Here is a 21310-nt window from a genome sequence, read left to right on the forward strand (position 1 = left end):
AGCCTTTAACATAGTAAGACATCCCGAGGCGCTTCACAGGAGTGTTATCAAACAAAATTTGACACTGAGCCAAAAAAGAAGATATTAGGACAGGTAAAGAGGCAAGTTTTAAGGAGCGTCTTAAAGGAAGAGAGAGAGGTTGAGAGGCGGAGAGGTTTAGGGAGGGAATTCCAGAGCTTAGGGCCTAGGCAGCTGAAGGCATGATCGCCAATGGTGCAACGATGAAAATCAGGGATGCGCTAGAGGCCAGAATTGGAGGAGGGCAGAGATCTCGGAGGGTTGTAGGGCTGGAGGAGGTTGCAGAGATAGGGAGGGGCGAGGGCCATGGAGGGATTTGAAAACAAGGATGAGAATTTTAAAACCAACATAAAATCCCATCCAAATACAAAGTTGTACAGGTTATCCTCTAGAATGAAATTATCAGCCTTGTTTACATTGAAATGCTGTCTCCATAAGCATGGGCATCTCAGAAGGCAATGATGTAAAATAAATGGGATATCACACTCTTACGAACTCCCGTGAGCACTGTTTCCATCAGCTGAGAACGCAGAAGACGTTCTTCCCCTGGGCCTTGCTTAATGATGTCCTGTGACTGAGATCGGGAATTCTCTGTAAAGAGGAATTGTGAGCTACAAACCCCAAATTACACAATTTCAGAAAATAAAAATAATAAAAGTGCTTCCCAGATGTAGTTTTCATTAAATATATTGGGCTGGAGTTTGCTCTGGGCGGCGAACGAACAACACTAGCCATTCGTTAGACTTGCACTTGCCCACAGACTTTCTATGAGTTTTTGCATGCAAGTTGCTGTCAACATGACAGCCAAATAGCACGGTGCCCTCTACAGGGCATCTGGGACCTGTGTGAACAGGGCAAGCAACTGTGTGTCTCCTTAACCAATCAGATTGAAGAATCGTTAATGAGCAGCGCAGAGTCTGAACCAGGAAGTGTCAGTTAGAATAACGAGTCCAATGTCAAATCAGACACAGAAAGCGAAATAAAGAGAGGGAAAGAAAGATTGGGTTAAGGGGCAGAGATAAAAGAGACAGAAGGAAAAAAAAATGTCCAACGATAATTAAAAGCTGAAGGAATGAGACTCCACACTTGTAAAAGTTAATTTTCAGTACCAGAGAGGTTGTTTGGCAGTAATTAGGACTTACCACGCCATTAAAAGGGTGCTTACACTGGAATGGACAAGCCCCAACTTCTTTTGGCGAGTTTAGTCCGTATCTATGAGGTAAGTACAGGAACTTCATGCCGTTCAATACATTTGAATGGTGAGTCAGCCGGCGAGATGCTGCTTTCGCACAGCTTTTGGAGGAGCAGGGCGCATCGGTCAGCAATGTCCGGATTTCCGTGTTTAACTGCGCATGTGCGGTCGCCAAAAGTTGCTGTCCGATTTGCACGTGAATAACGGTGAGCGCTGTTGGCCTCACCGTTATTTTTACAGCAAAATCTTATAATTAATATTATTAAATTAATATCAATTTGACATCATGGGGATGAAATTGGACTTGGGCAGGGGACGCAAAACAGGCAAAATCACATTTACCGACCTTTATATGACACGCTTGATATTCAATTCTATTGGAGTCCATGGGACTGAATATGGGCAGAGTGTATAACAGGTCATCAATGTGATACCACCTGCTTTACATCTCCGTCCATGTCTAATTTCACCCCCCTGTCTCTTTATGGAGGCTCACATTTTGATTCCCATCAATTCTGATGATTTACAAAGGGGAAAAGAGGGATGGCATTCTCCCCACATTCAATTTACCTGATTGGTTAAATGGTCCGTCAGATCATCAGAATTTGGATTGTATTCGTTACATGTCAGTTTGGCGTAACCGTGGCGAAAGAAGGTCACGTAGGGCGAGGTGCAGGCGATCAGGAAGTAGGAGCGAATATCAAACTTTCTATTTTCCAGTAGTAGGGGTTTGACAACATATCTGTTTGGGTAAAACGCACACGTATTTTAGTACAATTCTACAGATATTTCATTCTCAGTGCTTCTATCTTGACCGATCTCAGACTCTATCTATTACTCCACCTACGGAGGAATGGTTTCCTCTCTGTGGCATGTGTCACAAAATGGTGACTGGGGAATCTTTTCCCACATATTTTCCTTAGTTTTCCAGATTTTCTTCACTGTTTTCCAGCGTGTTTTTCTTATTTCTCTTGGTGTTCTGACCAATGAGTCAGAAGACACCAAGAAAAATAGGAAACAATGAAATCATCTCCTCTTTTCTCTTTGTTGGGTTGTCGAGGTGATGGTTTCAAGGATAAAAGCTGCAGTATTTTTCTACCTTTTGCATCCAATGACCACATGGAATCAGAGAAGTTTACAGCACCTCAAGAGGCCATTCAGCCCATCATGTCTGTGGCGGCTCTTTGCTGGAGCAATGCAAAACTAATTCCACGAGTCCACTCTCTTCCCATAGCCCTATATCTTCCTCTGTTTCCAATGTTTATCTACTAATTTCTTAAAAAATACAATGATCTGTGCTTTAGCTACTCCATCTTAGGGTTTAAAGCCTTGAGACTATAGGGGAATGGAAGAGTGAAGGGATTAAGGGGGCTGATACACTGATGCACATTGAGCACCAGTTCCCTACTTAATTATGGAATGGAGGCCTGAGAGCTGACCCACACCCAAATCAAATAGTGCTGCTTCAAGCACAGCAAACACTTTCATAGACTGTGCACAATTCATTTAAATGAGGAGTCTTCCCTATAACGTAATCAGGAGGTGGAAACGGCTGGAGAGGTGTGTTCCCTTCAGCTAGGACCATTGCTGTATTTCTCTTAGCAACTGATTGTGTAACAAGATCAAAACATTGCAGAAACTAAGGGAGTTACTGAGACGTAATGGAGCTTTCCTGATAGCTACTTAAAGCGGTACTGCAACTTTTATCAGTGTCTGTACAGCTGCCGTTGTTCGAGAGCTCATTACTGCCCAGCTCTGAGTACTCTCCTATGTCGATTTGCAGGATATGGTGGAGGGAAAGAGGAGGATGTCACACTGACACTGCACCTTAGAAGCTCCTTTAAGACATATCTGACACTTGTACATACAGAGTCAAGGGGGGGAGGGGATTTTAACCCCCAAGAACGGGTGGGTTGGGGCGGTTGGGTAGTTAAAATATTTGATTTTTGGAGCACGATTGTAACCCGTCTCCAACGTGCCCACTTCCGGGTTTAACCGAGATGCATTTGGATGCGTGCAAGTAACCTTCTTGCCGCAGTCAGGAACTTAATTAGTTCAGGCATGCGGGTATTTAGATCAATGACTTTGTGAGATGTTAAGTAGCTCTTTTTAAATTGAATTTGACTTAACTTTAAATTTAATGCCTTCAGCGCAGGCTCGTGAATCTCGCCAGTGAAAAGGAGACGAGAGGAGCCGGATCATGAGATAAATGCCTTTATTGCACAGCTTGTAGGCCAGGAGCAGCAGGAGTGTTTCTTCCAGGCCCAACAAGCTTACACGCCGTGATCAGACCCCCGCGATCGGCTGACCCCCCCCCCGCCCCCACCAATGTCCAACCCCCCTCGCTACCTCCAACTCTTCTCCCCGGCCTCCCCCCCCCCCCAACATCCTCCACATCCCACAATCTCACCCTCCCTGCCTCCCTCCTCTCTGATCCCCGGCTGTGGCCTTCCTGCCAATCTGGCTGGCTGCCAGGTGCAAAACCTGGAAGTAACATTTTTATCCGTCAATTAAGTTGTGATCGCACATTCCAACCCGCCAACTTCACTTCCACTTTTTGCATCCACTCGGGTTCCTCCCCCCACCACCCCACCCCCCGGCTCTCTTCCCGGCTTCGTGTAAAAATCATGCCCAAGGTCTCTTATATGGGCCTGTCTGAAGAAACCTGTCAAGGCTGACCCACGATTCCTGCAGGAAGCCAAGGTCCATACAGTCCTGTAAGAAGCTGAACAAGAAGATCATTCTGAGCAGCAGAGAAGAGAATTATCCGTTGAACGAACTGCTCAGACTGCTGCAGTCATCAGGCAGGGTCCAATTGCCCAAACCTTTCTTTAATAACCTTTTACCGCTGATGCATGACAGTCTAATCCCCGTGCCAAATAAGCTTTAACTCCATCGCTATCCATGAATCGGCCTCGTACCGAAAGATCAGAACACATTCTAGTATCAGGCAATGCAAGTTTTATTAACCCTTAGCGAGTCTGGTGTTGCTGGATTCAGTGTGCTTTGTCCCAGTGAGTCCCCTTTCATCAGAGTATGGTGTGTTTCCACTACCTCCTAAACCTTGTGCTCCTTCTAAGTGTTCTCCCACTGAGAGGAGGGAATGAGTGGGACGGTTTCCTGGTGCTGAATGCTTGCCTCTAGAGATGGAGATGCCCCAATCACTCCTCCTTCTGGATCTTAAGAAGATCCTACAATGTAGGCCATGGATAGTGATAATAAGGGTCTGTACCGTCAGTGATGACACTGTAGTTCTTTGAGTTGGGTAGCTATTCTGAGGGAGATTGTTAACTGGTGCTAAATTTTGGACAGTTTCTGTTATGGACTTCAGAAATGTCACTCTGGTGCATTGAACATTTGTCTTCTGGGTTATATAAGGGTTGTGATTGAGGTAAAGTCCTACATGCTCTTCCTCCTGCATTCTCACCATGGTGAATAACTTTTGGGCTAGATTTCTCATTCATTGCATAGCCCACAGACTCTGTTACAATGCTGAATCATTTTTGTCTAAGGTTTTCAGAGCTCACCCAGAGAGTAATCTGAAAGATAAACCAAAAAAAAATCTAGAATAAAGATACCCGAAATGGTAACATTCATCATAGGTCAATTGAAAATTTCAAATCTGAGATTAATAGATTTTTGTTAGGATTCCAGAACCAAGGCAGGTAGATGGAGTTAAGATACAGATCAGCTATGATCTAACTGAATGGCAGAACAGGCTTAAGGGGCTGAATGGCCTACTCCTGTTGCTATACCATTTCTTACTCCAACTGGACCAATTGTGGACTATGCTGCAAGTTTGCTAACAAGTGTAATAGTGGAAAAGCACTATTTCAGCAAGTGCATTTATTCCATATTTTGTCATTTAAGACCTCCTTTTGTGTTAATCCAGTCAAATAAACTGTAGTTTTATTTGGACTTTGATTTTCTTCCCCCATCACCTTTGCACTATTCTGTTAATGGGGGAATTGTAGAAACACATCCTGAAGTAGGGATTCTCTTCCACACTTTCTAGTTTTTCAAAAAAGGTTGCTACATCATCAAGAGTCCTCAAGAGGAAGATTCCTTTGCCTTGGCTTGATTCAGCGGGTTTAGATATCCAAATCTGGCCTTCTATATTAAAGAGAGAGAAACAGGAAACAAACATCAGCAAGATGTAATGCTCTCTAATCATGCACGTCAACAAGCAACTAAATACACCGGTCTGTCTCCATTTTGGGCAGCTCGATCCATCAAACGCTACTCGGAGTTGCCTCGGGGCAGACGCACTTCATATCTTCACCTGGATTAGTCCAGGTATTATAATGCAAGGGGAGGTTTGCTAGCAATTGCAATGTTAGTGATGGTTTGAGATGTTTGGAGGCACAGCCGACCAAGATGAGGTGGAGAAGCTGATCTCAACAGGACAGCACAAGGGATGTTAGCATCAGTTTTCTTAGACTGGGGAGGGGGAAATCAATGAAGTGCCAATCAACACCTCTGGCACTGAAAATTAACTATTATAAAAGTGTGGTGTCTCATTCCTTCAGGTATTAATTGTTGATTTTAAAAATGTAAAATTTTAAATTTAATTTTTTTTTCTTTTCCTTGCTGTCTATTTTATTTCTCTCTTTCTTAATCCAATCTTTCTTTCTCTTCCTGTACCTAATTTAACTTTGACTTCACCCACTCTAATTTACACTTCTTTCTCAATTCTTGCACTGTTAATTTCACAGTCTGTTAATTTGAGATACCCAGTTGCTTGCCCTGTTCTCTCGGGCCCAGATGCCCGGTTTCCCTCGCTGCGACGTTATCAGCTTGCACTTTCAGCAAGTCGCCACGCAAAAAATAAAAAAACTTAAATGTGCAAGGGCAAGTCTAACTAACGGCAGACGCCGTTAGATTCCCACAGCAAATTAAAAGCCATTACTTCCTTACAAACTCTTACACCTGTGCTCTCAGCATGTGGGAACGTTGTAAAATTCCATGCTATACTGCTAACTTTGGCTCGAGGACTTAATCCGCCGTAAGACTTTGTTTGACTTCTTATCTCCTTCCAAGTTCCAAGGTCATTCAACCCAAAGAAGAAAAATTCTCCTCTGCCGAATCAATACCACCAGCAGCTCTCTTTGCTCTTTGAATGGTTGGACTCACCACAGCTGGCCTGCAATGCTCTACATTACACAAAGAGTATGTCAGACAGGGGTCAAATGTGCATTAGAAAGGGGTGAGTCAGCCATGGCTCAAAAATGGAAGGGAAAAGAGTCGAACGTGAATGATATCCGACCATGTTGGAGCCAACCTTTGTAAAATAGGGGGAGAGAAAGCTTTGTCTATAGTGATTGAGATTACCCCTTGATAGTCACCTGGAGGCACAGCACACTGGACCAGTGTCCTACTCCTCACAGTGGTGGAACAAAGGTCCATGCCTATGACTTCCCAATCTGAATCTCATTCGGACTATCTCAGGGAGGCAGTCAAGCCAGGGAGATTGCTGAATGAGAGCATGAGTCAACCCAATCAAATCTGATGCATCGTTAAATAGTTGCAGGAACATGAGGTGGGCGGGGGGGGATGCCATGAAATAGAAAGCTCTATTGAGGGAGGGAAGGAATTACTTTTTAAAATGGGAGAAGAAAGACATTACCTTGGAAGACTCGATAGAAAGCGTGACGTTCACTTCTAACATCCATGCGGTACGTCTCAGGATAAAATTCTTCCAGTTTCATGAACCTGGAAAATATTCAGCACAATATATGAAGGAGGAAAAACTCTCGATGCTTATCTGCTGATCTTACTGTCTTGTAGTAGGTACTTTGCATTTTTTTTTTGCAGTGTGTAATTAACAAGAGAAACTCTCTCTTTTGCATGAGGGAAAACAGGTGTGCTGTGTGGCTCATTGTACAGAAACCTTTTATTAAAAAGTGACAGATTAAATTAGCAAGTCCGAATAGGAGGCTGGAATTCAGCTTTTGGTGCTCAACAGCTTCACACTGACCACATGTTGCCATCGGACTCTAGTCTATCACAGATTTCTCCCCTCCTCAAGCAACACATACACACTTTACAGCAGGGGTCACTGGATAGCATTGTAGGTACACTAGCTGATTCTTTTCCCCTCCCTAGCCTATGGCAGCTGAGACCAATTTTAGTACCTTTAGTGCCGCCTCATCTGAGATTGAGAGCTATCGGAGCATAGGAACAGGAGTAGGCCATTCAGCCCCTCGTGCCTGCTCCGCCATTTGATAAGATCATGGCTGATCTGTGATCTAACTCCATATACCTGCCTTTGGCCCATATCCCTTAATACCTTTGGTTGCCAAAAAGCTATCTATCTCAGATTTAAATTTAGCAATTGAGCTAGTATCAATTGCCATTTGCGGAAGAGAGTTCCAAACTTCGACCACCCTTTGTGTGTAGAAATGTTTTCTAATCTCACTCCTGAAAGGTCTGGTTCTAATTTTTAGACTGTGCCCCCTACTCCTAGAATCCCCAACCAGTGGAAATAGTTTCTCTCTATCCACCCTATCTGTTCCCCTTAATATCTTACAAACTTCGATCAGATCACCACTTAACCTTCTAAACTCCAGAGAATACAACCCCAATTTGTGTAATCTCTCCTCGTAACTTAACCCTTGAAGTCTGGGTATCATTCTAGTAAACCTACGCTGCACTCCCTCCAAGGACAATATGTCCTTCCGAAGGTGCGGTGCCCAGAACTGCTCACAGTACTCCAGGTGCGGTCTAACCAGGGTTTTGTATGGCTGCATCATAACTTCTCCCCCCTTGTACTCTAGTCCTCCAGATATAAAGGCCAGCATTCCATTAGCCTTACTGATTATTTTCTGCACCTGTCCATGACACTTCAATGATCTATGTACCTGTACCCCTAAGTCCCTTTGGACATCCACTGTTTTTAACTTTTTACCATTTAGAAAGTACCCTGTTCTATCCTTTTTTGATCCAAAGTGGATGACCTCACATTTGTCTACATTGAATTCCATTTGCCACAGTTTTGCCCATTCACCTAATCTATCAATATCGCTTTGTAATTTTATGTTTTCATCTACACTGCTTACAATGCCACCAATCTTTGTGTCATCGGCAAACTTAGATATGAGACTTTCTATGCCTTCATCTATGTCGTTAATAAATATGGTGAATAATTGAGGCCCCAAGACAGATCCCTGAAGGACTCCACTAGTCACATCCTGCCAATGTGAGTACCTACCCTCAGCTAATTTCCTAACCAAGTCTGTACTTTTCCCTCGATTCCATGGGCTTCTATCTTAGCTAACAGTCTCTTATGTGGGACCTTATCAAATGCCTTCTGGAAGTCCATATAAATAACATCCATTGACATTCCCCTGACCACTACTTTAGTCACCTCTTCAAAAAATTCAATCAGGTTTGTCAGGCATGACCTACCTTTCACAAATCCATGCTGGCTCTCTCTTTAACTGAAAATTCTCGAGGTGTTCAGTTACCCTATCCTTAATTATAGACTCCAGCATTTTCCCCACAACAGATGTTAGGCTAACTGGTCTATAATTCCCTGGTTTCCATCTCTCTCCTTTCTTAAAAAGCGGAGTGACAGGTGCAATTTTCCAATCTGGAGGGACAGTTCCTGAATCTAGAGAACTTTGCAAATGCCCTAACTATAATCTTTCAATGTGCTCACCTGCTTCCTTTAAAACCCTGGGATGGAAACCATCTGGTCCTGGGGATTTGTCACTCTTTAGTGCTATTATTTTCTTCATTACTGTTGCTTTACTTATGTTAATTTTATCGAGTCCCTGTCCCCGATTCAATATTAGTTTTCTTGGGATTTCCGGCATGCTATCCTCTTTTTCTATTGTAAATACTGACGTAAAGTAATTGTTCAACATGTCCGCCATTTCCCCATTGTCAATGACAATATCCCCACTTTTAGTTTTTAAGGGGCCAACACTGCTCCTGACCACCCTCTTTCTCCTAATATAACTATAAAAGTTATTCGTATTGGTTTTGATATCCCTTGCAAGTTTCTTTTCATACTCTCTTTTTGTAGCTCTTACTATCTGTTTTGTGACCCTTTGTTGATCTTTGTATCTTTCCCATTCGCCAGGATCTGTGCCATTTTTTGCCTTTTTGTATGCCCTTTCCTTATGTCTTATACTGTCCCTTACCTCTTTAGTTGTCCATGGCTGTTTTTTTTGGCAAGTAGGGTTCTTGCCCCTCAGGGGTATACGTTAATGTTTCTTTAAACATTTCCCACTGATCATCAGTCGTTTTACCCATTAACAGATTTGCCCAGTTTACTGTGGACAGTCTCTGTCTCATCCCATTGAAGTCGGCCTTACCCAAGTTTAGAATCTTAGCAGCTGATTCACTTTTTTCCCTTTCAAACACCACCTTGAATTCGATCATGTTATGATCGCTATTGGATAGATGTTCACGCACAGTTAAGCCGTTAACTAAATCTGGTTCATTACTCATTTCTAAATCTAGTATGGCTTGCCCCCTTGTTGCCCCTAGGACATACTGCTGTAGAAAACTATCCCGGACACACTCAAGAAATTCACTACCTTTCTGACAGTTGCTAGTCTGCTTTTCCCAAGCTATGTGAAGGTTAAAGTCCCCCATTAAGACCACTATGCCTTTGTTACACGCTTGTCTAATCTCTGCATTTATACAATCTAACACTTCAGAGCTGCTGCCAGGGGTCCTATACACAACTCCCACTATAGTCTTAGATCCTTTCCTAATTCTCAATTCAACCCATAAGGTCTCTGTTGGCTGCTTACCCCTCGTTATATCCCCCTTTATCATTGAAGTGATTTCATCTCTAATCACTGAGGCTACTCCTCCCCCTCTTCCATTTTCCCTATCTCTCTTGTAGACCTTATAACCCGGTATATTCAGTTCCCAATCCTGACCATCCTGCAGCCATGTCTCAGTAAGAGCTATCATGTCATACCCTCCAATTTGAATTTGAACCTGTACTTCATTTAATTTATTCCTTATACTCCGTGCATTTTATATAGAACTCTTAGTTGGGCCACACATCCTAGCCTGACCTTCAGCTTTGATGCTGGGTTAATCACCTTAAGCCTTCTAGTTTTCACTTTATCTGTAGTGCCTAAAGTACACTTTCTTTCTGCTGCTCTACGCTTTTCCCTTTCACTTGTTCTTGAACAGCTGTTTGTACAATTTGTATTGTAAATTTCCCCTGGTTCAGAAAGTAACTACATTCATATAGTAACATGCCTCTCTATAGAAACAGGGCTACCACTGAAGGATATCTATCTAGCAAAGCACATAAAGCTAAGCAGACACAACTAAGTAGAATTTACAACTTTACAAAAGCTCAGGCCTGGAATTCTGTCACTCCTGGAACGTTCATGTTTCCATGATGAGTCACTTGGCTGACTGGGGACTGATGCCTTAGTTACAGTTCTGCAGACCTAGGCAAAACAGCAGCTGAGCCAAAGCTGGAGCAGACAGTCTAGGGCACAAAACACAGGCGCTGACTCACTATTCACCGTACAGAAGGGCAAAAAAGGGTAGCAATGGGAAAAGTTGGAGCATCTAGTAACCCACTCAAGATAACAGTGGGATGTGGAACTCAATAGATTGCAGACTCTCTCACACAGAACTGTTGGAAACTTTAAGACAAGCTATAGTGTCTCGGTTTCTCCATTTTACAGTTCATATTCCTTTCATCATCCAAGGACAATTGGAATGTTACAAACCAAACTAGATGTGTACATCTATGGAAGCATCTGCTGCTCTCAATCTAAACCTCAGAGGGAAAGACAGTTTCCTCCAACAGTTAAAAGTGCCCGGCCCTCAGTATATTTGGCATAGAGGAGGCCACTGTTCCTAATAATACTGGGCCCTGGCACCCAGAATACTGTAATGCTTTGGATTCAGTGGGTCGTACAATCAGCCCTTACTGTCTGTACCTTATATGCAAAGAATGGCCAGTTGAATGAGGTGTTGAGGGGCTACTGGTAATTATAGAACTGTACTCCAGCATGAGTTTGCACCTTCAGGAGAGGAGGGAAAAATTGGAAGGGAATAAGCTATCATATCTTTCTGTACTGTGAAGGGGTGAAATATGCAGTATGTATGTCCTTTAAACAGAGCTGAATTATTTTAATTTTGGTGAGACGACTAAAAGATCATTACCTGAAATAACAGGACTGTAACCAGTGAGGTTGAAAACTTCCTGTAAACTATTTTAAGTGCTGGTTCATTGAAATGCTTGCCATTTAAAGATAGTTCATTCTGTCTCGATTCAAACTGCTTTTTCATATTTTGATTTATGTTATCCAAATTATTTCTTATACATAGAATTATATAACACTGAATCTCAGCTAAACCAGAAAATGTGCTTATGGGATCCACCGTAGAGAAGCACTAAGATACAACATAGAACAAGGGACAATACAGGTAAAGTACAAAACAAGGAATGCACGGATGATATTCCCCCCCACCCCCATTTCTTAAAAATATTTTTATATTATTATTTTCTGTCTCTCAGATTTTCCCGCACTACTGCCTGACTAAGAGCACAACCAGGTTCCATGTTCCCAGATCTCTGCCTATGCTACTTTTGAAGTAGCTGGTTGGCTTGAGTTGACTCATAGAAACATAGAAAATTGGAGCAAGAGTAGGCCATTCGGCCCTTCAGGCCTGCTCCGCCATTCAAAATGATCATGGCTGATCGTCTAACTCAGTATCCTGTTCCCGCTTTTTCCCCTTATCCCTTGATCCCTTTAGCATTAAGAAATATATCTATCTCCGTCTTGAATACATCTAATGACTTGGCCTCCACTGCCTTCTGTGGTAGAGAATTCCACAGGTTCACCACCCTCTGGGTGAAGAAATTTCTCCTAATCTCGGTTCTAAATGGCATACCCCATATCCAGAGACTGTGACCCCTGGTTCTGGACTCCCCAGCCATCGGGAACATCCTCCCTGCATCTAGTCTGTCTAGTCCTGTTAGAATTTTATATGTTTCAATGAGATCACCTCTCATTTTTCTAAACTCTAGTGAATATAGGCCTAGTCAACCCAATCTCTCCTCATACGTCAGTCCTGCCATCCCAGGAATCAGTCTGGTAAACCTTCGATGCACTCCCTCCATGGCAAGGACATCCTTCCTCAGATAAGGAGACCAAAACTGCACACAATACTCCAGATGTGGTCTCACCAAGGCCCTGTATAACTGCAGTAAGACATCCCTGCTCCTGTACTCAAATCCTCTTGCAATGAAGGCCAACATACCATTCGCCTTCCTAACTGCTTGCTGCACCTGAATGCTCGCTTTCAGTGACTGGTGTACAAGGACACCCAGGTCTCGTTGCACCTCCCCTTTTCCCAATCTATCACCATTCAGATAATAATCTGTCTTTCTGTTTTTACAACCAAAGTGGATAACCTCACATTTATCCACGTTATACTGCATCTGTCATGTTCTTGCCCACTCACCCAACTTGTCTAAATCACATTGGAGCCTCTTTGCATCCTCCTCACAGCTCACATTCCACCCCAGCTTTGTGTTGTCCGCAAACTTGGAAATGTTACATTTAGTTCCCTCATCCAAATCATTGAGATATATCGTGAATAGCTGGGGCCCAAGCACTGATCCCTGCGGTACCCCACTAGTCACTTCCTGTCACCCCGAAAAAGACCCGTTTATTCCTACTCTCTATTTCCTGTCTGTCAACCAATTCTCAATCCATGCCAGTATATTCCCCCCAATCCCATGTGCTTTAATTTTGCACACTAACCTCTTGTGTGGGACCTTATCAAAAGCCTTCTGAAAATCCAAATACACCACATCCATTGGTTCTCCCCTATCTATTCTACTAGTTACATCCTCAAAAAACTCCAGTAGATTTGTTAAGCATGATTACCCTTTCATAAACCCATGCTGACTTTGTACAATCCCGCTAATGCCCTTCAAGTGTTCTGTTATCACATCTTTTATAATAGACTCTAGCATTTTCCCCACTTCTGATGTTAGGCTAACTGGTCTGTAATTCCCTGTTTTTCCTCTCCCTCCTTTTTTAAATAGTGGGGTTACATTTGCCACCCTCCAATCTGTAGGAACTGTTCCAGAGTCTATAGAATTTTGGAAGATGATCACCAATGCATCCACTATTTCCAGGGCCACTTCCTTTAGTACTCTGGGATGTCGATTATCAGGCCCTGGGGATTTGTCAGCCTTTAGACCCATTAATTTCCCTCGCACTATTTTTTTTTTACTAATACTAGTTTCCTTCAGTTCCTCCCTCTCACTAGACCCTTGGTTCCCTAACATTTCTGGCAGGTTATTTGTGTCCTCCTTTGTGAAGACAGAACCAAAGTATTTGTTTAATTGTTCTGCCATTTCTTTGTTCCCCATTATAATTTCCCCCATTTCTGACTGTAACGGACCTACATTTGTCTTCACTAATCTTTTTCTCTTGACATATTTATAGAAGCTATTACTGTCAGTTTTTATGTTCCCTGCTAGTTTACTCTCATACTCTATTTTTGCCCTCTTAATCAACCTCTTTGTCCTCCTTTGCTGAATACTGAACTGCTCCCAATCCTCAGGCTTGCCGCTTTTTCTGGCAATTTTATATGCCTCCTCTTTGGGTCTAATACTATCCCTAATTTCAAGAGCTGTTTCCTGTCACTGGAGTAGAAATTGGACCTTGTTGCACCTGTTTTACGGGCGTTGTTTGGGGTGGGGGGTTAATCTTTACTTTTCGTCACTTCCATGAGAGATGTATAATGGACGGCTGATTCAATATCGGCTGTTTCTCACTGTCGCTCAAAGTCAAAATGACTCCCATTGTGTTGGTGATACTCCAGGCCCAACTTCTAATGTTATCATCTGTCTTCAAATGAGTCACAAGCTGGTAATTACCATATTTTCCATTGTAGTTTTATCTGATACCGACAAATACTTCACCTTTTATAATTATTTTAGACATCTGCTCCCTGGCAGCAGATGAACTGGTTAATTCAATGGTGCAATAAAGAAAATCCACTGGCAGACACAACAAAACTCAAGAAGCTCGACAACATCCAGGACCGAGCAATTTGCTCGATCAGCGCCCCTGCCACTGGATTCAATGTCTACCTCCTTCACCACCAGCTCGCTGCGGCTGCAGTCTGTGCGATCTGCAGGATGCACTGCTGCAACTCGCCACGGTCACTTCAACAGCACCTCCCGGCCTCTACTCCCGAGGAGGACAAAAGCAGCGATGCTGTGGGGAGGCCATCGCCTTCCGGTCACTGGCCATCCTGATTTGAACATATATCGCTGTTCCTTCGTCGTCTACCTAATGCCATCGTGGGAGCGCCATCACCACAACGTCTGCAGCGATTCAAGAAAAGGCAGCCCAGGATCACCTAAAGATGGGCAATAAATACGGCCTCGCCCAGATCTGGGAACAAACAGAAGAACCACACTGTACAGTTTGCGGTGAGACAATGCTGAAATTGCTTTAAATCGATGCAAACTGCACAGTAAAACTGACTCAGTAATTTGAAATGGTGACTAACAAAGAATAAATTGCCTCACTTCCCTGCTCCCAGGAATCACGTTGAAAAAGCAGAAATAATGCAAGATCCTGTTTGAATGAAGAACAAGAATCAGAGCGTTGGCATTTCTCATGCCAGGGGCTAACCGTCATGGTGGAAGTAGGGAGTGCACAAGTTGCACTGAGAACTTCCACCAGCTTCCAGCTTCTCGTCACCTGGTTACTGTTTGTTGCTAGAAGTAGGAAGTCTAAGTTTTGTATTGTGGGGATCTAGTTCAAGGATTGCTGTTTAGTTTACTCTTTAACATTAGGAAGTGAAAAACTTCAGTTTAGTCTGAAAAAAAACAATTAACATTTTTTAATTAGAGAAGAAAAATGGGACAAAAAGGGAAGAGAGTCCAATCTGCTATGTTTCAATAGTTGCCAGTTTATTTTAGTTCTGTCTCATATTTTGCAAGCAATCTTCTCTCACCCTGCTATATGGATTTTACAATACTGCATCCAGATTACATCTTCAGGTCGCAATACAACAACAGCATTTCCAGTGTAGATGGAAGGACAGATACAGGGTACATAACATCTTTTCTTCCCTGCAGAGTAGGCGCATTTTCTAATGGCCCAGCGCACCACTGACCTTCCAAGCAAAAAGCTGCGTAACTTACTGCCACCGCCAGTGGCTGTTTGATAGATATCCAAATAATTTCAGATTGTTCATTTTTTGTACTGCAATTATTTTAAAGAGAATTAATAAGTGAAGAACATGAGAAACCACAGAATGGATTTGTTCCATTGAGCCTACTCCTTTTAACCGTCCGTGTACAATTTACGCTGCCATAGACTCCGTCATTTATTTACTGTCCTGAGGGAGATGAATACAAACAGGTAACATGCCCAAGAAAAGAAGACTCTAAGAACATAAGAAATAGGAGCAGGAGTGGGCCATACGGCCCCTCGAGCCTGCTCCGCCATTCAATAAGATCATGGCTGATCTTCGACCTCAACTCCACTTTCCCGCCCGATCCCCATATCCTTTGATTTCCTTAGAGTCCAAAAATCTATCGATCTCAGTCTTGAATATATTCAACGACTGAGCATCCACAGCCTCACCAAAGTCCTGTACAGTTGCAGCAAGACTTCCTTACTCTTGTACTCCAACCTCCTTGCAATAAAGGCCAACATACCATTTGCCTTCCTAGTTGCTTGCTGTACCTGCACGTTAACTTTGTGTTTCGTGTACAAGGACACCCAAATCCCTCTGAACATCAACATTTAATAGTTTCTCACCATTTAAAAAATATTCCGTTTTAAAATGTCCTTCTAATCCCTGAAGGTAATTGAGAAAAACTCAACAGCACGTCAGCCTTTTATTATTCAGCTCAGTTGCACTCCATAGATGACACTGCCTTGGAACAGGAAATATTCTGATTGCAAGCTCCTGATGTGGCACCTTGGATATCACGTGCCAATATTGGGAAACTGCACAGGCATGGCCCACTGTTTGTGGGACACTTACGCTAGCGTGTGCAGTATGGACAATTGATTATTCATAACTATCCTTTTCCTGATGACCTTCAGTCTCACTTCTTAACCAGACACCAAATTGTTAATTTACATTTAAAGGACAAATCTTAGTTGCATCGTTTCATCAGCTGACCAACAGAGGAGATTGCTTAATATTAGCATCAGCAATACTTCCTTTTCTCCCGAGGGTGCTGACTTGTGGCGGTGCACAATTCTGTGGGGCTTCTTGTGCGAGCCTCGGCATTGAGTGTGAGCAGGCTATTTGACCCAGGAAGGCCTCACAGCTGAGCCTGAGCCCGAGCCTGACCTCACCCAATGCCTACACATGCACACTTTCCAGCAGAAGACAATGGACAACAATCGGGAGCAAGAACCCTCACTGATTTTTTTTTTTCTTCACTAGGCATGGGGAATTGAGGCAATGTCCAACTGCTGCCATGGCTGAGATCAGCTAACTCAGCATAGACAAGGAGATTGAACCTGGACCTTCAGGCATGTATAGCACCTGAACACGATGAATATGGTGGGAGTCCAACCTAACAACTGCTTGTTCCCATTTTAAATCAGGGACCTGCAGGATTAGTAGAGAAAGGTCATCAAGGCCAAACAAAAGCCAAGAAGTTACTGTCCTAGCTAGCAACAGTTAACTGGTATTGAAATCATCTTCCTGAGAAATGTGGAGGAGATAAGGAACTAGTTAATGTAAAAACAGAAAACGCTGCAAATACTCAGCAGGTCAGGCAGCATCCGCAGAGAGAGAAACAGAGTTAACCTTTCGTCATTGACCTGAAACGTTAACTCTGTTTCCTTCTCCACAAATGCTGCCTGACCTGCTGAGTATTTCCAGTGTTTTCTGTTTTTATTTCAGATTTCTAGCATCCACAGTATTTTGCTAAGGAACTAACTAAGTTGATTTGAGCAGAGATGTGAAAAAGATGATTTTTAAAAAAAAAACTCGAGACAAAAAGATAACATTTGTCGAAAAGATGAGACATAAAGAGCTTAAAGCTGCAGTGACTTGCACAACAGGAAGCCACATTCAAACAGATAACAAGACACAAACACACAGGGGAGATTTTCCATTCGCCGTCATTGGTGACGTTGGATAGAAATGGGCGTCGGAGGCGGCAAAGCGAGTGGACAGCGATGCTGCCAGATCTCTGCCCATCATGCTTCATGGACAAACTTCTACTTGGGCTTTAAGCCAAGCCTTGTGAGCTCGCAGCAAAAATGGGCAAGAGCTTCATTTTAATATTAACAGTGGTATTCATTGCCTTGTGTATTTTCACTACTTTATTTCAATTTATTCACGCAGGGGTCCAAGAGTACAGAGAACTGAAGCAGCTCAAGCTGATTTGTAGTTCAATCATGTAGTGAGATAAATAAAAAAAAAACAGGATGGTCAATCAAAATCAGTACCAATGATATGCAATTACTGTTTTGTTACATATTTACTAAAATACGGTCGCCTAGTCTCAATTAGCCAATTCTGATATTGTTTTAATCCTGAATAGGTCTCAGATTTGTAGGAAAATGCAAGCAACAATACACTTACTTTGAAAACATAATCCTTCCATATTTATTCATAATACGTTCATTGTCCTTGAGGGAAGAGCAGAGGCCAAACTTGGTGGTCAGAACCTTGTTGTTTGGGATCTGGTTTAACATCTGTTTACCTTTCAGAATGGCAGAAACCAAGGGGAAGTTAATCAACAATACACATTACACAGTTTGGGAGTACTAAATGCTTTTGATCCTCTAAATTCTTGGATGTCCTTGGCCTTTATACTGCACCTGTGCACTTTAATGTTACAGAAACTTCACGCAGTAACAAGCCGATATACTTAAGACCCTCCTTAAAACCCACCTTTTTGGCCAAGCTTTTGATCACCCCCTCCTAATATCCTTCTTTGGCTTGGCATCCATTTTGCCTCTGTGAAGCACCTTGGGATAATTTCTGCGTTGAAGGTGCGACATAAATGCAAGTTATACTGGAATGTGTGTAAATACTGTGCAATACAGACATAAAAAGGGGATAAAGAGAGCTTTACTCTGCATCTAAGTGTGCTATTTGTCACCTTGATGCTGACATTAAAAATACTTGTCTTGATAAGCAAAAAATTCACAAAAAAACCCCCCACCATCCACAGTGTTAACTGTGTCTAGATACTTGTTGCTCAGAAGTACTGTAAAAGGGCAGTTTAATTGATAAGTTGAAATGCTGTGAAAAGTTGCAGAGTCACACAACAAAAACCATGATAAGCAATGCAAAATGAAGAATTGACATTCTCCTGTCCTCCTGCAAGTGAATGAAAAACACAATCCTTATACTACAAAAGACCTAAAGCCAGCATGACAGGACTTAGTTGTATTATATTTATGACAGGTACTGAACTGGGCCATTCTGACAGGCCTTTTTACCTTCATGAAAGGTTTGGTAGTTGGCAGATATTTTAGTTTCACACCATTTTAATATGTAGTCCTCTCTATTGTTGTCCAAGATTCGCTTCCATCCCTTGTTCTCACAGAAGCTGGCAATTCTGTATTCAAAGGACATAATGTAATGTTTCAACAGGTTATTTTTTTTTAACCAGGAAAGAGATGAGCCAAAACAGACCATATCACAGCATCTTCCTTACATCCCTTCTACCCACCCCCCCTCACCCCCAAGCTCCCTCTTGTGCTATATCCACCCAGCTGATGCTACTTCTAGTAGCTAGTAGCACATGCTATTAGCTTTCGTGTGCCATCATTGATCCTATTTGCCTAACTACTTGATTTATCCCCTACATAAAACTAATGACTACGATCAATCATCAAGCTCCTGATTTTTGACACATATGCACATGACTTTGCATAAAGTTTTTATTATGGTTATTATTTCAGTATTAAGTTTAAACTTGATCTATTTGTTTGCTTGTGATTGTTTTTTCCAACATGCTACTAGGTAAACAGATCAAGTAAAAAGGTAATTAAAACATATACCTGTCATCTTCCCTAGTTAGCACAGATCCAAGAAAGTAGGCCTGGCAAAGTAGGGAATTCGCACCTCTTATTTTCTGGCTGATTTTGTGAGGAGTTATTTTTGCTGAACAAAAATTAGCCAAGAATCAACCTGTCTAGTTACCACCTGTAATGATATGGTTATTATGGCATCATTATCTCCACTTTGTGTTTTCCACGGTTAATTAAATACAATTATAATTCACTGTTTTTCTTTTGGTCAACCAGGTGTTTGACAGACACAGAAACTCATCACCATGTTTAAGAGTCCCCAACCGAACCTACTGAAGAATCCACACATAGAATTTCTGTTTGTCTGATATGAAGTGCATGCCCTGTACCCATAGGGACACACCCCACTTACCTAAATTCAATGAGCTTACGTGCAGATTGGCAGAGCCAATGCTTAGGGAATCCCAAGTGTGCACCAGGGCACTGCTAGAGCTTAATCAGCTAAATCTAGATTGCTTGCTAGTGTAGAGAACTGGTCAGCTTCCTGCTGCTTGTCCAGCTATTGATATCCTTCCTATTAAGGCTCTGCTTGCATGGTTATCTGAAGCCAAGTGGGAAGAGTCCCGGCACCCAGATCAAGTCTACCCCTCCAAGTTCAATTATCGAGCCTGGATGGTCAATGAGTATTGCGGACTTTAGATATTCGATTACTGAGTCTACCACTGGGGGTTGACCTCGTTCAAAAGTTCCATCGCTGAGGTGCGTCAGCTTGGCACCACCTCGGTCTCAGAGATCCAGCTTACCTCACCCCAAGGAGGACAGTCACCGGTTGCTCGTTAGACAACTGACTGTAATTCAGTACTGCAAAAGGGCTGAAAAACCAATTAAATCACTTCTTATGGACTGGGCCTAATTAAACTAAGCCGAGCAACAATTCTCCACATTAAATACCATTGTTCTGCATACCTATATCACAATTGAAATGGTTTTACATACTGTTAGCATGCATATGCCCCTCTAACTTTGTAACTGAGCAACAACAATATCTAATGTGAGTAGAGTGATCATTTTAACTATAGCAGCAGAGAGCGTGTCTTCGGGAGAATGAGGAATTATCCTATCCATAGCATTTGTAAGCCAGAAACCAACTATTTTTCATCGACCAACCAGCTGTGCTTTTTTGCTTTCACTTTACGGAAGTATCGTATCAGTTGCATTCATATCAACCTGGGCTAAAATAAACACTTGACTCACATTAGGCATTGCCACTTCATTGTTTAATGAACACTGCGGGGTATTTTTAAACTAACTTACCGGCGGGAAACCCTAGGGATCAGGTGGAATGCAGGTTTCACGCCCTGTCCAATATTACTCTCCGTTGACTTCAGTGGGAGAGTAAAATCGGGCGGGCTGTAAACCCAGATCCTGCACCTGATCCTGTCAGTTTCCTGACGGGGCAGGTTAGGTTAAAATGGCCCCCAGTGTTAGGCATAACCGTAAAGATAAGCACAATCGTGAATTTCTACAAACAGACGTGGTTCAAGGCTCCAGGATGTACTTGTGGAGGTCAGAATGTCCACCGGCATTCAGAAGATCAAATTACTGACCAGATTATTTGAGCGAGGTGATCTAATACTCTAAGTCTAGTAGTGAACCATTATAACGAAGCTTGCAAAGCTTGATAGTATCACTGAAAGAACATTTAGGTATGCTCAAAGATTTATTTTATTGCCTCGATACTTATGGATTTGCTCTGCTATATGAAAATATACCCACAGATGTCACCAATAACATGGGAAATATCCAGCCTGTTCCATGGGAAGTATAGGTTCTTTGCACTATCAGGATAAGAAAAGAGAGAGAGAGAGAGAGAAAGAAACAGGTAGATATTAGGATTTTGGCCCTTGTCATAAAGTTGAGTAACTCTGGTGCCTGTGCTAAACCTATTTAACCCACATCCATGAGTGAGAACAAACCTGGATTATGTTAAAGTTGTATACTTATAACCCAGCCCGATTTATTATATCTAATAGAGTTTAGTCTTTTAAAGAAAGTAAAAAAGCTGAAATTATATGAACTGATATTCAATAAACAATTTTTTGTACTCAGTCCACTCATC

The 21310-nt window shown here is 42.4% G+C and overlaps 1 protein-coding gene across 12 annotated transcripts in view; it reads right to left on the minus strand.

The window, feature by feature from the left end:
* LOC137300980 (probable beta-tubulin polyglutamylase) overlaps positions 1 to 21310 on the minus strand; it is a 273624-nt gene that overhangs the window by 37821 nt on the left and 214493 nt on the right. For all 12 annotated transcript variants that reach the window (XM_067970292.1, XM_067970294.1, XM_067970290.1 and 9 more), the window contains exons 7-11: positions 18658 to 18776; positions 17792 to 17912; positions 6837 to 6922; positions 5152 to 5323; positions 1781 to 1952 (exon numbers count right to left, since the gene is read on the minus strand). In XM_067970292.1, the coding sequence (XP_067826393.1) occupies positions 1781 to 1952; positions 5152 to 5323; positions 6837 to 6922; positions 17792 to 17912; positions 18658 to 18776 (670 nt within the window). The remainder of the gene's footprint in view (positions 1 to 1780; positions 1953 to 5151; positions 5324 to 6836; positions 6923 to 17791; positions 17913 to 18657; positions 18777 to 21310) is intronic.

Source organism: Heptranchias perlo, chromosome 32 (genome assembly GCF_035084215.1).
Source record: "Heptranchias perlo isolate sHepPer1 chromosome 32, sHepPer1.hap1, whole genome shotgun sequence".
Classification (NCBI taxonomy): domain Eukaryota; kingdom Metazoa; phylum Chordata; class Chondrichthyes; order Hexanchiformes; family Hexanchidae; genus Heptranchias; species Heptranchias perlo.